At 37.3% G+C, this 12,516-nt stretch overlaps 1 protein-coding gene across 6 annotated transcripts in view; it reads right to left on the bottom strand.

Annotated features, from left to right (window-relative positions):
* LOC150091241 (RNA-binding motif, single-stranded-interacting protein 2-like) overlaps window positions 1–12,516 on the bottom strand; it is a 662,097-nt gene that overhangs the window by 373,157 nt on the left and 276,424 nt on the right. The window contains exon 1 of one of the 6 annotated variants that reach the window (XM_090374868.1): window positions 10,112–10,386. The exons of the other annotated variants lie outside the window; for them this stretch is intronic. Within the exon in view, the coding sequence (XP_090230994.1) occupies window positions 10,112–10,354 (243 nt within the window). The 5' untranslated portion in view covers window positions 10,355–10,386. Of the gene's footprint in view, window positions 1–10,111; window positions 10,387–12,516 lie in introns of those variants that run through there. 6 annotated transcript variants of the gene reach the window in all.

Genomic DNA, 12,516 nt, shown 5'->3' with positions numbered 1-12,516 from the left:
TTTAAGATGAGAAAAGAGCGAGTTACAATTGCTGTGTGTGAAAATGCCACTCAGACGCACAGATTGTCAGTGCTCATTATCGGCAAGTCGAAAAAAACAGAGCATTTAAAAATCTTTCTAATTTTCCTGTTTTGTATAAAAATCATAAAAATGCCTGGATGGATGTTTCTGTTTTCCGAGATTAGTTTATAATTTTTTTATTTAATTAAATAATTAGATTAAATTTATTTAATCTTACCAGAAAAATTAGGCTATGTGGAACAGGTCTGACATCAATTATTCCGGATAACTGTCGCTCTACTGTAATCGCATTACACGCGCTTTGCACAGCCAACTATAGTAGTAGGGGAATGCACCGGTCCTCATCTGATCACCGAACTTAAGCAGCGTGAGACGCGGTTAGCAATTGATAGGGTGACCACCTGGGAATACCGAGTGTAATTTTGTTAATCTGCGGAAAATATTCTTCAAATTTTCACGTATTATTAATTTTGTTAATTGGTAAGGTAATAAAGTGTAAACCTGTGCTATATATCTTAACTTTTATAGCCTGCAGATAATATTCCTTCCATTTTCGCTTATTAGAATCGCCGTTAACAGAATTAAAATTCAATTCGTAAACGTGATCACAATGACCAGCGCCTGCTACATATTTTTTTATTAACTATATAATATCGGTGCAGATACACCATAGTTTACCCATAAATTTGAACTACGTATGTAGTGTGAAAGGCATCGTTTTAATTGCATCTCATTGTGGGTGCCTTCCCAACGAGACAGCTGGTATTGCACTACTTCAAATAAATAACGCTTCTCTAGTAGAGAAGACTACTGTTATTTATTTTCAGTGGATACCACCACCCAAATGATCGTTTCGAAACTATTTGGCTTCATCATCAGTGAGTGGGCATGTTGCATTACTAGGTACCCTGGTATAATGCAACATACCAACAGCATATTTTGTTATGGAGAGTCCATCGTAAAGTAATTTGATCGTACAGTGAACCAATCGTAAAGTGGGAGTTCACTGCAGTGAGCGTTGTAAGGTGTACAGCGCCCGTACGCGTGCAATGCGTCCGTGGATTGACAAAAATTGCTACGAAAATGCGACACGAAATAAAGTTTTTTCGTCGTTCTCTATTGTATTTAATAAAAAAAAGTACAACGGAATTTTTTTTAAAAATTCATGTCGAAGACTAATAGTGGGCGATGCAGGGCGTACAGAGCACATATACGTGCAATGCGACCACCAAACCACCTGCACTGATTACAAAGCACAGATCTAAGCTATTTCGACAGCGGAAGAAATTACAGCGTGCGATGGAGTTGAACAAAGAAGCCGGAGAAGGCCCGTCCACATCTTCAAATGCCTTACGTCTCCTCAAAAATGTTAAAAAAGTGAATTTGGAAAGAGTCATGGAAGTGTTGCACGCAAGCTTTATTCTGCTTCGTAATTCGGTGCATTCTCCTTGCTGCAATAAAACATATATTTCAATTATGCATGGAGAAAAGTACATAAATGATTTAAAAACCACTGCACTGTCCAGAGACAGTTTCCCGGTGTATTACAGTTATCGGACATCATAAAATTCAATTTATTAAATCAATTGAGAGAAAGTCCAATTCTGCAATACAGTTAGATGAATCCGCAGATATTTCAAACCTTGCTCAACTCATTGTATATGTCGGATACTGCTACGAGGATATTTTGGAGGATTTTCTACTTTGCAAAGCTCTGGAAGGAAGAACGACGGGCTAGAAGATTTTTGATGTTATATTTTCTTTCAGACAATCTAACGTGGAACAACAGTGTTGCGATTTACACTGAGGGTTGCATTAATAGGAGAAAATAAAAGGTTTAAAAGGCAAAATAAAGGAAATTGCTCCGAACATAGTTTTTAATCATTGCATTAATACATAGGGAAGTATTAGTAGCAAAGGAAATGCAAGTTGATTTGGACGAAGTTTTGAAAGATGCAGTGTGGTCAACTTCATTAAAAGTAGAAGCTTAAATAGCAGACTTTTCACTATACTTTGTAATGAAATGGGATCCGTTTATGAAACGCTTTTTTTATATACAAAAGTGAGGTGGTTGTCCAGTGGTAAAGCAACGACTGATGTTGCGACGTCTTTTTAGCCTCCTCAAACATGAAGTTTTGTTTTTATCAGACACCTTGCTCAATTGTTTACAATTAAAAAATGGCTTGAAAAAATTAACTACCTTCTTGATACATTTGAAAAACTTGATTGAAATTTAAGTCTTCAAGGACAGGGAACAAATATATTAATACTCAGAAGCTTTCAAAAATAAACTACCTCTGTAAAACTGAAATGTTCCCATGTTTTTTTTTGATTTTGTTTAGCAATAATATTAACATAATACAATCATTGCCACTCAACTGACAATGCAAATTAGGAATTTTTCCAAACGATTTATTGTATCTCCAGATAAAAAGTTGTACTGTACTGGATTCGTGATCCCATCGCTTTTGATATTTCTTCATGTCCCGAAATTATCATTGAGCAAAACGAAGATCTTATCGACTTGTCATCTGACGACGCACTACGTGCTCGTTTCAAGACTACTGAAAAATTTTGGGTTTCCTATCGAGATGAGTATCCAGAATTATCGAAAATGGCGATACATTTTCCGGTCTACATATTTAAGTGAGGTTTGTTTCTTAAAATTAACAGTTATATATAAAAAAAAAAAAAAAAAAAAAAAAGCGCGTTCCAGACTTAACCCAGAAGATGACATGAGATTAGCAATTTCAAAAATTGCGTCCAAATATTGGCCATATATTATCGGTTAACCAGGCTCATCCCTCTCATTAATTGTAGTTTTGTAATCTTAATTGAAGAATAAGAATTTGATTTGTTGTATTCAATTGAAATATTAAACAATTATTTCAGAGTGAAAATTAAAACGGAAAACCTTTTTTATTCCTTTCTCAGTACTCAAAACTTACTACATAATTTATAAAATGCTATTTTTTTCCTCTAAAAATCTTGTCGTCCTCTCTCGGGGTTTACAGTGAGGGGTCGCCTCAATTTTATATTTAATAAAGGCAGTCGCGAAAGAAATAAGTTTGAGCGCTACTGGCATAGTCCACGAAAAGAAAACCAGCTGGTGAACTGATAATAGCTGGGGTTCTCTTCAACAAATGGACATGTTATGTCTTAGGTAGGGCAGCTCCTGATCGATTGCTAAACTCCGCCTTAGTACTCTGTGATGGTTACAGAACTCAGTAAAATGATCAAAAATGAGTAGTGTAGTTTTTTGCATAGTGTGTGCGTGTGTATTTCAGTTGCTTCTGACCACTTTCCTATAAGGAAAACAGCAATCACGAGGAAAATTGCTTCATAATACACGACCATGCCACAAGGAGGAGGGCCGCAAACGTGCATGCACTGACCAGTCCAAAAGACTAATCTAAAGATCCTGCATCCACTGAAAGGCAACAGCAAATCGTTTGTGAACGTGTCTCTACAAAAAATGATACAAATTATGGCATCGCGCCGTATATACAATATTACAGATAAAATTTACACTTTCGGGCAGAAAATTGGGCAAATGCTTCAAAATTGTTCCCATACAAGATTACCGTACGGTACCGCATAAATTTACGAAAATTAAAAGGAAAAAAAAAAAAAAAAAAAGATAATTCGCCACATAGCGAAAGGAGAGAAGTGCACCATTACATATCTGATTTTCACATGGAGATTTTCGTTTTAACGGGCCTGTGAACGAAGAGAACGTACGTTTGGGACAACAGAATCTCCTCACCAGCTTCACGATAAAGTAGCCACAAAAGCACAGAGTAGTAACAAACAGAGTGGACACTCCCATAGACGACAATGTCAATTCTGACTACATGCTAAAACGCATAGACAGTGGAGGCCCCACTTTCAGGAACATCGCGAAGAAATTCGCAATGTGTATTTTTTAAAGTTTTGTTATTCGAGCATTTTTTTAAAGTTTTGTTATTGCGTTGGACAATATCAATTCGCAGATTATTAGTATATAATTTTCATAATTTGCTATTCCAATCCAAAAAAAAAAAGAAAAAAAGAACACTTAAGAACCGCGGATGAATAGAAAACAATAATATAAGTAAAGGTTTCGGAAAGTTATTAAATGTATGGTAGCCGTGTGGCTACCATAACATTTACATAACATTCGTGCCCTAATGGTAGCCGAACCTTCTGGTCTCTTGCCAAAGCTATTGGCCGCAACTTTTGCCCATCTCTGCTCCCACCTCTGCCCAAACCAAATGGTTCTGTTGTCACTTCAGCCAGGGATAAAGCTGACTTGCTAGAATCCCATTTTTCTTCCAACTTCCAATGTATTAATGATCTTGGTAAAATACCTCCCACCATTCCCAACACTCTCCATTCAATGCCTCCGGTGGTATTCCGTCAAAAGGAAGTCAGAAAAATTTTGACGAATCTTGATGCTAAGAAAGCTCCAGGTCCCGATGGTATTTCTCCACTTGTTCTCAAAACCTGTGCTACTGAACTTACTCCTATTCTTTGCCGCCTTTTTTCACTTTCTTATTCTAAAGGTGGTGTTTTTTCTTCTGCTTGGAAATTTGCTCATATCCAGCCAGTTCCTAAAAAGGGTGACAAATCCCTCCCATCCAATTATCGTCCCATTGCAATTACTTCCACTCTTTCTAAAGTAATGGAGAAATCAATTAGCCACCTAGAAACCTTCAGACTAATCAACGATCGCCAGTATGGATTCCGTCAGTGTCGATCCACTGGTGATATTCTGGCTTATGTTACCCACTTTTGGACTAATTCAACGGAAAGGTTCGGTGAAACACAAGTAGTTGCTCTTGACATCTCAAAGGCTTCCGATCGTGTTTGGCATAGAGATCTTCTAAACAAGCTTCCATCTTATGGTTTGCCAACTGTTTTTAGTAATTGGTTATCCAGTTTTCTCTCTGATCGCTCACTGAGGGTGATGGTAGATGGCTCTCTGTCTTCTAACTTCTCTCCACTAATGCTGGTGTCCCCCAAGGTTCAGTTCTTTTCCCCACTCTTTTCCTCTTGTATACTAATGACCTTCTTCCATTGCCTGGAAATCCCATCCATAGTTTTGCCGATGATAGCACATTGCATTCTACTTTCCATTTTGAGAAACCTTGCCCTGCTCAATCAGCTTCAACTTCTGGAAAATCTGCTACCAATTCCTTAAATGCCGAACTTCAGGTAATTCTCCAGTGGGGCAAAGACAACTTAGTTGATTTCAACCCTTCTAAAACTCAGTCTTGTCCTATACTCGCAAAAAAGATTCTTCTGCTCCTATGCTTACCTTTAGTAACACTCCGATTTCTAGGCAAAATGATATATCTCTTTTGGGGATTACCCTGACTTCTAATCTCTCTCGGCACAAGCACATTACAAATATTGCTTCCTCTGCATCTAAAAAACTTGGTTTTCTCTTTCGCTGTTACTTTTATTCCAAACAGCTGCTCACTCTGTATAAATCGCAAATCCGCCCTGCCATGGGAATATTGTTCCCACATCTGGGGTGGTGCCCCCAAAACCTCTCTCAGACTTCTTGATTCCATTCAGAAGAGTGCAGTTAGGTTAATTAATGATTCATCTCTAACAGAGTCTCTCCACTCGCTGTCTCATAGATGTACTGTTTCTGCTGCATGCCTCTTCTACAGATACTTCCATGGGCACTGTTCTTCTGAATTGGCTTCTATAATTCCCGCTCTCTCTTTCAAAACAGCCGCCACTAGCCAGCATCCATTTACTGTCCAACTTCAAACTCACAAAACCAACTTTTCATCTTCCTCGTTTATTCATTCAACTGCCATTTTCTGGAACAATCTTCCTTCATACGTATTTCCTGAAAATTACAGTCTACAGAAGTTCAAGTCCAATGTCAACAAATATCTTCTTTCATCTTCTCAGCCTCCAACCCAAGCACGGTACCATACTTAGTATTATAGGTTCTAATACCTCTCATGTTTGGGGTTTACATAAAAAAAATATATACATATATGAAGCATGATAGGATTAAGAGTAGTGACAGACATTTTCCAAAATGCAGTTGGTGAGCCATCTGGGTCTTTTGTATTGTAATTTTTCATATTCTTCAATGCTGAGTTTTGGTCATCCTCACTGACCAACAGATCTTAACCAGGAAATTAAACCAAAGGCTCCATGAATCAACAGTCTCAATCCTTGACAAATGTTTGGCAAATACTTCAGCAGTGTGGAATTCATCAGACAATAGAATTCAAACTGAATTATGGAGCTATATGTTATTTATCATTAAGGTATATGTAGTTCAGAATGGAAGTTAATCCAGTATTTGTCATTTAATATTTCTCTGATACAAGTGATCTCTAAAAGAGGGAAATCATGACCTAATTTTCCCCAGAAAAATCAAATCATGATAATTTTCCCCTCTATCTTTCATAGCACATGCTTAACATTTCCCAGTTACATGTGTTTAACATGATTCAATAGTCTTTAAAAGGAGTTTCATGCTTGACTGGACAGGCAAGACAAATTCATATTTTTCACTTTTTGTTTTTCCATAATTTACAAGATAGACTGAATAAGCACTTTTTGCACATGTGCTTGGTACTCCTGGTTCCCAAACCACTCTAAGTCAATAAAACTTGTTTTAGCATAAAGTTTTTGTAGAACTTTTTCCTTATGAAATACCAAATAGACTTCAGAAAAGCAAAATATTTGATACACTTCTCATTGTATTCAATAATTCCTTTGATGGCCATTTTAATCCATATACTCTCTCTCTCTCTCTCTCTCTCTCTCTAACACAACAATCTGTCCATATCATGATCTTTTGGGCCTAATAGTAAATCTTTACATGTTTCACAATTATTGCTCTTTAAAATATTTCTAGCTAGATAACCTGAGACATATGCCAATATATTTTCATCATAAATATCCATATCCTCACAGCACCTGGGCAATTATAACTCTTTCACTTTGTCAGTGTGACTCTACTTTGGCTGACTTGACTTTATTTTAGAAACATTAAAGATGTTATGACATATTTCATGAATTTTTTATGGAATAATTTAATTATTTCATAAACTATTACTTTGATTAATATCAATACACTATTCATATAAATTAATGTAATAAGTTATGAATTAGTTAATTAGCTATTCAGTATTTTTTAAAAACATTTCCAGGTTCTATCAATTCTGAAAAATTATCTTAAAATGTTCTTTAGGAAATCTGTACAATCGAACTCCAGATTTATCGCACACGAAACACTTATTTCTGTGCATGATGTCAGCAGATAGTTATAATAATAGTTTTAAAAAAGCACAAATAATTATAATAGTAAAAAAAAAAAAAAAAAAAAACTACGTAAAACAAAATTGCTATGTTCAACGAACATAGAACTCAAAAGAAAGTAGAAACCACGTGTTAATTAGCTATTCAGTTTTTTATTTTTTTTTATTTCATTAAACGTTTCCTGGTTTATGGATTACAATAAATTACCTTAAACGTTCTTTCAGAAATAGTACAATCGCAGCACACGAAACAATTATTTTGGTTCATGACAGCAGATAATCATAACAATAGAAAAATAAATACACAAATAATTATAACAGTAAAAAAAACGACTACTGTACTTAAAACAAAATTTCTACATTCAACGAACACTAGAACTGGAGACCCAGAAGCAACTTTATTAGCGTTGCGTGGCGCGATGGCCACAGATTGCCGAGTTAATTACTCCCAGCGCCCTGAAAGTGAGGGCGCTGGGAGTAATTGAGCAAGTGTCCAACTCTGCACCTTACTGTACTTCTCTGTGCACAGAAGGAAAGTGACTGTGTGGGTGGCCCTATAAAGTCATGGTTTAATTGGACCCACTAGGACCGAAAGAGAATTAACAAAACTGTTAAACTCGCAATGACCCTTTATCGCAGCTCTACACAACTCAGGCTTTCAGTGGGCACCCGGTAGCTTATGCAAGATGGCTACATACTAACATCGCATTGGAATTTTTTGCCCTCACATACTGTCATACCATTATAATCATCGGAAACACCCACAGTTCTGACGTTATATGTCATATATCGCCACAGTATGACGAGATTGTCACATGTCGTTACGGTATTTAATGAATAAAAGAAATTCTCTCTTAATACTCCGGGACAACAACATGGTCAGATTAGTACAAAAGATCGAAAGAATACATGAAACAGCACTGCATTCAGCAGTCATGGGCTTGAACTCCGGTCACTCAAAGCACATGTACTTTGTACCTTCTATTTGACTACTCGGCTAAGGCGGCTTTGATAAACTCTGAGTCCAGACCTGAACCAATGTGACCTTTTCTTGAAAAAGCAGGTTCCGCAGGAAACCTGCTATACATTCAGGGACTTGTGAGCTGGACTGTCTCTCTAAATTAATAAAGTTATGTGATAGCGTCACATTTAGGAACAATGGCGCGACGCCTTCAGAAATTTTTTCATCAAAATGCCAAACATATTTGAACGAGTAGTAAAATATGAAGAATCTCCCAAAAATCTAAGCATGAAAATTCATAACGTTTGTAATAATGTATGAATTTCTTGGGAAACATTTCGGGCACCACTCTGTAGAACACCATGTGCTGCTCGACGTAAATCCTAACATCATGTGCTGCTCGCGCCACCTAACGTCGGCTTTTAAACAGATACAGTCAAGTTCAGTAAAACGCGTATTTTCGCAATGCGACTGATATATTAAGAAACAGTGCCAGTATAACGCGATTTTCACGTGGCCTCATGCGCGATTCCGTCCGCGAGTAACACCCAGCTGAACGTAGTGACCTGCGCAGCAATACATACAAGTTTACGAAACATAAAAAAGGTCAAATGTGCGAGAGCAATATTTTCCATTTGCAGTAGTTGTATTGGTCGGAGATATACTGTTGTCACTGTATTCACAAGATAATAGGTGATATTGTAGGTTCGAATCCCGCCTCCGGCTTGGATATTACGATGGTGCCGTACACTCCGGTTGGACCTCACGGTCACGATACACGAAGGAAGCAGGAAAAACCTGGTTCCTTCGTGTATTGCTCACATCATACGATAAAAAAAAAAAAAGTAGGCTACATTTTCTTTTTATTTAAAATTGAACCAGATATACACCTCATGAAAATAAGCACCTAGCTACATATTGAATTGCAGCTAAGTGTTCATTTTTGGTTGAACCTTTCGCGGAACACCTATTGAAAACCCAAGACAAACTAATTTTCACAATGTACAAGAGGAGAGAAAAGAGGAAATGGAAAGGAATTTAACGAAATTTGGCTTGTCTTGGTTCGACAAATATTTTGAAGCACGAAGAAAAGATTTCATGAAAATTTGGAGTCCCTCTGTTCTGTGGGAAAGGATGGACAGCCGGACATGGTAAAAACAATTGGCGTTTAGCGTATATATGTATGTGAACGCGCATAAAAATAATAAATAAAGCAATAAAAACTTATGGAATATTTACGAAAACCCTGGGCTCTTAGGAAGAAGTATTGAAGCATTCGGAAATTGCTTTCGCAAAGCAATAAAGTGGGCAGTTTCAGTTCTAAAACGCAAAGCTAATTTAAAAGAACATATAAGTAAAATTTTGTTTGCCTGTGACTAACTTGAAATGAATGACGTCATTTCAAACTTTAAGACATTAATATATTAATTTTTTTTTTTTTTTCAAAATGGGACTCCAGAAATTATGTCCAGATTGCGAAAATATGGATATTTGGAAGCCTTTTTCACACTCAGAACAATTTCAGGAATCTCATTGAAAGTTTTATAAACAGAAATCATCTTGACACGAAGTAAATTAGCACAGTTATTATTTTTTATCTCTATCCCAAGCTTTAAGAGAGGTTTTTGTGATTCTGAACTTCAAATGTTGTCTACGTTATGATGGGCAAGAAAGGTGGGGTGGGGAAAGATTGTGATATATATGAGCGGGTTTTCCGCTGACCACTGTTTCAGAAAACGTTTTATATATATAATTTGTAATGTGTTATAAAATCTTGGAAGATTTCACTTAACTTACAATTATTCACGAATAACGTCCAGTACAAAAGACTTTGGAGTAGAAGTGGACTTACCTTTCTCTGGGCGTAATTGTTGTGTATCTTGCGACCTTGGCCCAAAGAATCCCTAGTAAAATTCCTGTTGTACTGTGGTACCGGTTGCATCCTACCCCAACACTCAGCAAGGAGCAAAAGGGGTGAAGAGCAAAATGTTTGGAACGGATATAGCTTCACATCTATAATGTCACTATGAATGTCGCATTTCGAAAAGCAAGACAAATCCAAAATATATATTGCATTTGTTTGTGTTGCACACATGGGCACACTTCCAAGGCGACATCTCGAAGCGGTGCACACGAAATAGACAACTATCAATGTCTCGATTCTAAGAGCCTGGTCAGACCACTGTTTTCCGTTTGAAGCAGCAGCATTTTCACTGAGTGCAGTAAGCAAAACAAGTCTAAAGTTAAGAGGATTGGCTGCCCTACAGGTAAACACCGGTATGACGTGTTAAACTGGTCTCGTCTACTGAATTACATTGTAATTGTGACGTCGCCATCTCTTTACCACGCCCCCAAACAGAGGATTCGAAAGAAATGAGAATTATTCCCAACACATTCCCGAGAACAACTCTGCTAATAATATACATTTATATCAAAATAATAGGAACTATTCTTTGACATTAATTTCCATTTACTGGGTGTTGAATGTTGGTTTCATTATGTGCAGTAAAGCTACACTATGAAAATAATTTTCTCTTAATTTTGTCTCTTCTAATTAAATCATTACTGGAGGCCGTTAATGCCGAGGCCCGACTAGCTGGAACACTAACATGTGTTTTTTTTTGTTTTAGCTTTACCAAACACTATGAAATAGCGGAGCAGGCTTCATAAACAAAAGAAACCTGTTGACAGCATTTCTGCAGAATACAATTTTCGAAACATGGAATTGGAAAATGTAGATAGGAGAATAGTAGTTTGGAGAGTGTTCAGTTTAATAGCGCTGTGGAATTTGGAGAATTTTTCGATTCGGGGCTTCTAATATTACAAAATTGTTTACTGAAAATTTAGATATTATATATATATATATATATATATATATATATATATATATATATATATATATATAGAGAGAGAGAGAGAGAGAGAGAGAGAGAGAGAGACGAATATATCGTTGTCAGTGTATTAGGTGGAGGTGCTGATGGTTTTGGTTTGGTTTTTTTTTTTTTTTTTTTAGGAGCATTAGCGGCTAAGGCCATATTGCTCCGGGAATATGCGGTGGTCATTCCCTGACCTTTCCGCATCCTTCGTATTTGGTGGGCACGGGCTCGAACCACGGTCTGTTCAAGAAGCGTGTGCTACGCACTGCTGCTCCTGCCAACCTGGCTGCGGAGGTGCTGAACTCTAAGATGTAATTACCATGGAAAAATCCCACAGAGGTTTGTTTGTTTTGTTTGTTATTTGGTTTTTAGGAACATTAGCAACTAAGGCCATATTGCTGCGGGGGTATGCGGTGGTCATTCCCTGACCGTTCCGCATCCTCCGTATTTGGGGGCCACAGGCTCGAATCCCAGTCTAATTAAGAAGCGTGTGCTTCGCACTGCTGCCCTGCTCACCTGGCTACGGAGCCAGGTGAATACACTATCGCCTATCAAGAGGAATTCTGGCCACCATCCTCAACCACACTATCAATCTCACAAACGAGATTCGTGTGGAAAAGCGAACCCTCTTCTCTATACTCACTCAAACTTGGCAGTAGAGATGGACATACAGAACCAAAGGACCAATCACGAAGAAATTTATTCCCCGGGTCGCTACAGCTTTCCCCAAAGCTTCCTCTTGGTTCTCTCCTGGTCTCCATTCTACATATCTTATTACCGGGCATGGATCTACCAAACAGAAGCTGACCCTGATGGGTATTAAGGAGGCCACCACTGCTCCGGTGGGCAGGAAGAGGACTGGGATCAAATGGTTTATGCATGTCCTCACTACAAAGACTTAAGATGGCGCTTAATTTCCAAAATACATGACCTCCCATGAGCCAGAATATCTGTACATCACTGAGCAGGAATATTACCTAGCTTTTACCAAGTTTGCCCAGGACCTGTTTGCGGTAAGAAGATCACACCTTGCACAGGCAACTGACTGAATTGAACTAGCCTTCTGACTTTCATCTTATCCTTTATCTCTAAAGGACACTCTTCCTCTGTAAGTGGACAAGAACAGGACTGGATCAGTACTCCCTAACTGAAAACAACCTTCATAGACATGGCACCCATGGTCTTGCCACAACTCAACCAGAGATGACTCGCTGCTAACCCAGCATTTTTTAAAATGAATTTTATTTATATATATATTTATTATTTTATTTTATATACAATGTATATATTTATTATTTTATTTTATATACAATGTATATATTTATTATTCTTTTATTTTTATATTTTTTATTATTATTTATTTTTTTTTTTTTTTTACTTG

The sequence above is a fragment of the Mastigoproctus giganteus genome, chromosome 1 (assembly GCF_048544385.1).
Source record: "Mastigoproctus giganteus isolate SK-2022 chromosome 1, ASM4854438v1, whole genome shotgun sequence".
Lineage (NCBI taxonomy): Eukaryota > Metazoa > Arthropoda > Arachnida > Uropygi > Thelyphonidae > Mastigoproctus > Mastigoproctus giganteus.
The sequence above is the reverse complement of the archived record's forward strand: the minus strand, read 5'-3'. Positions and strand labels throughout refer to the sequence as shown.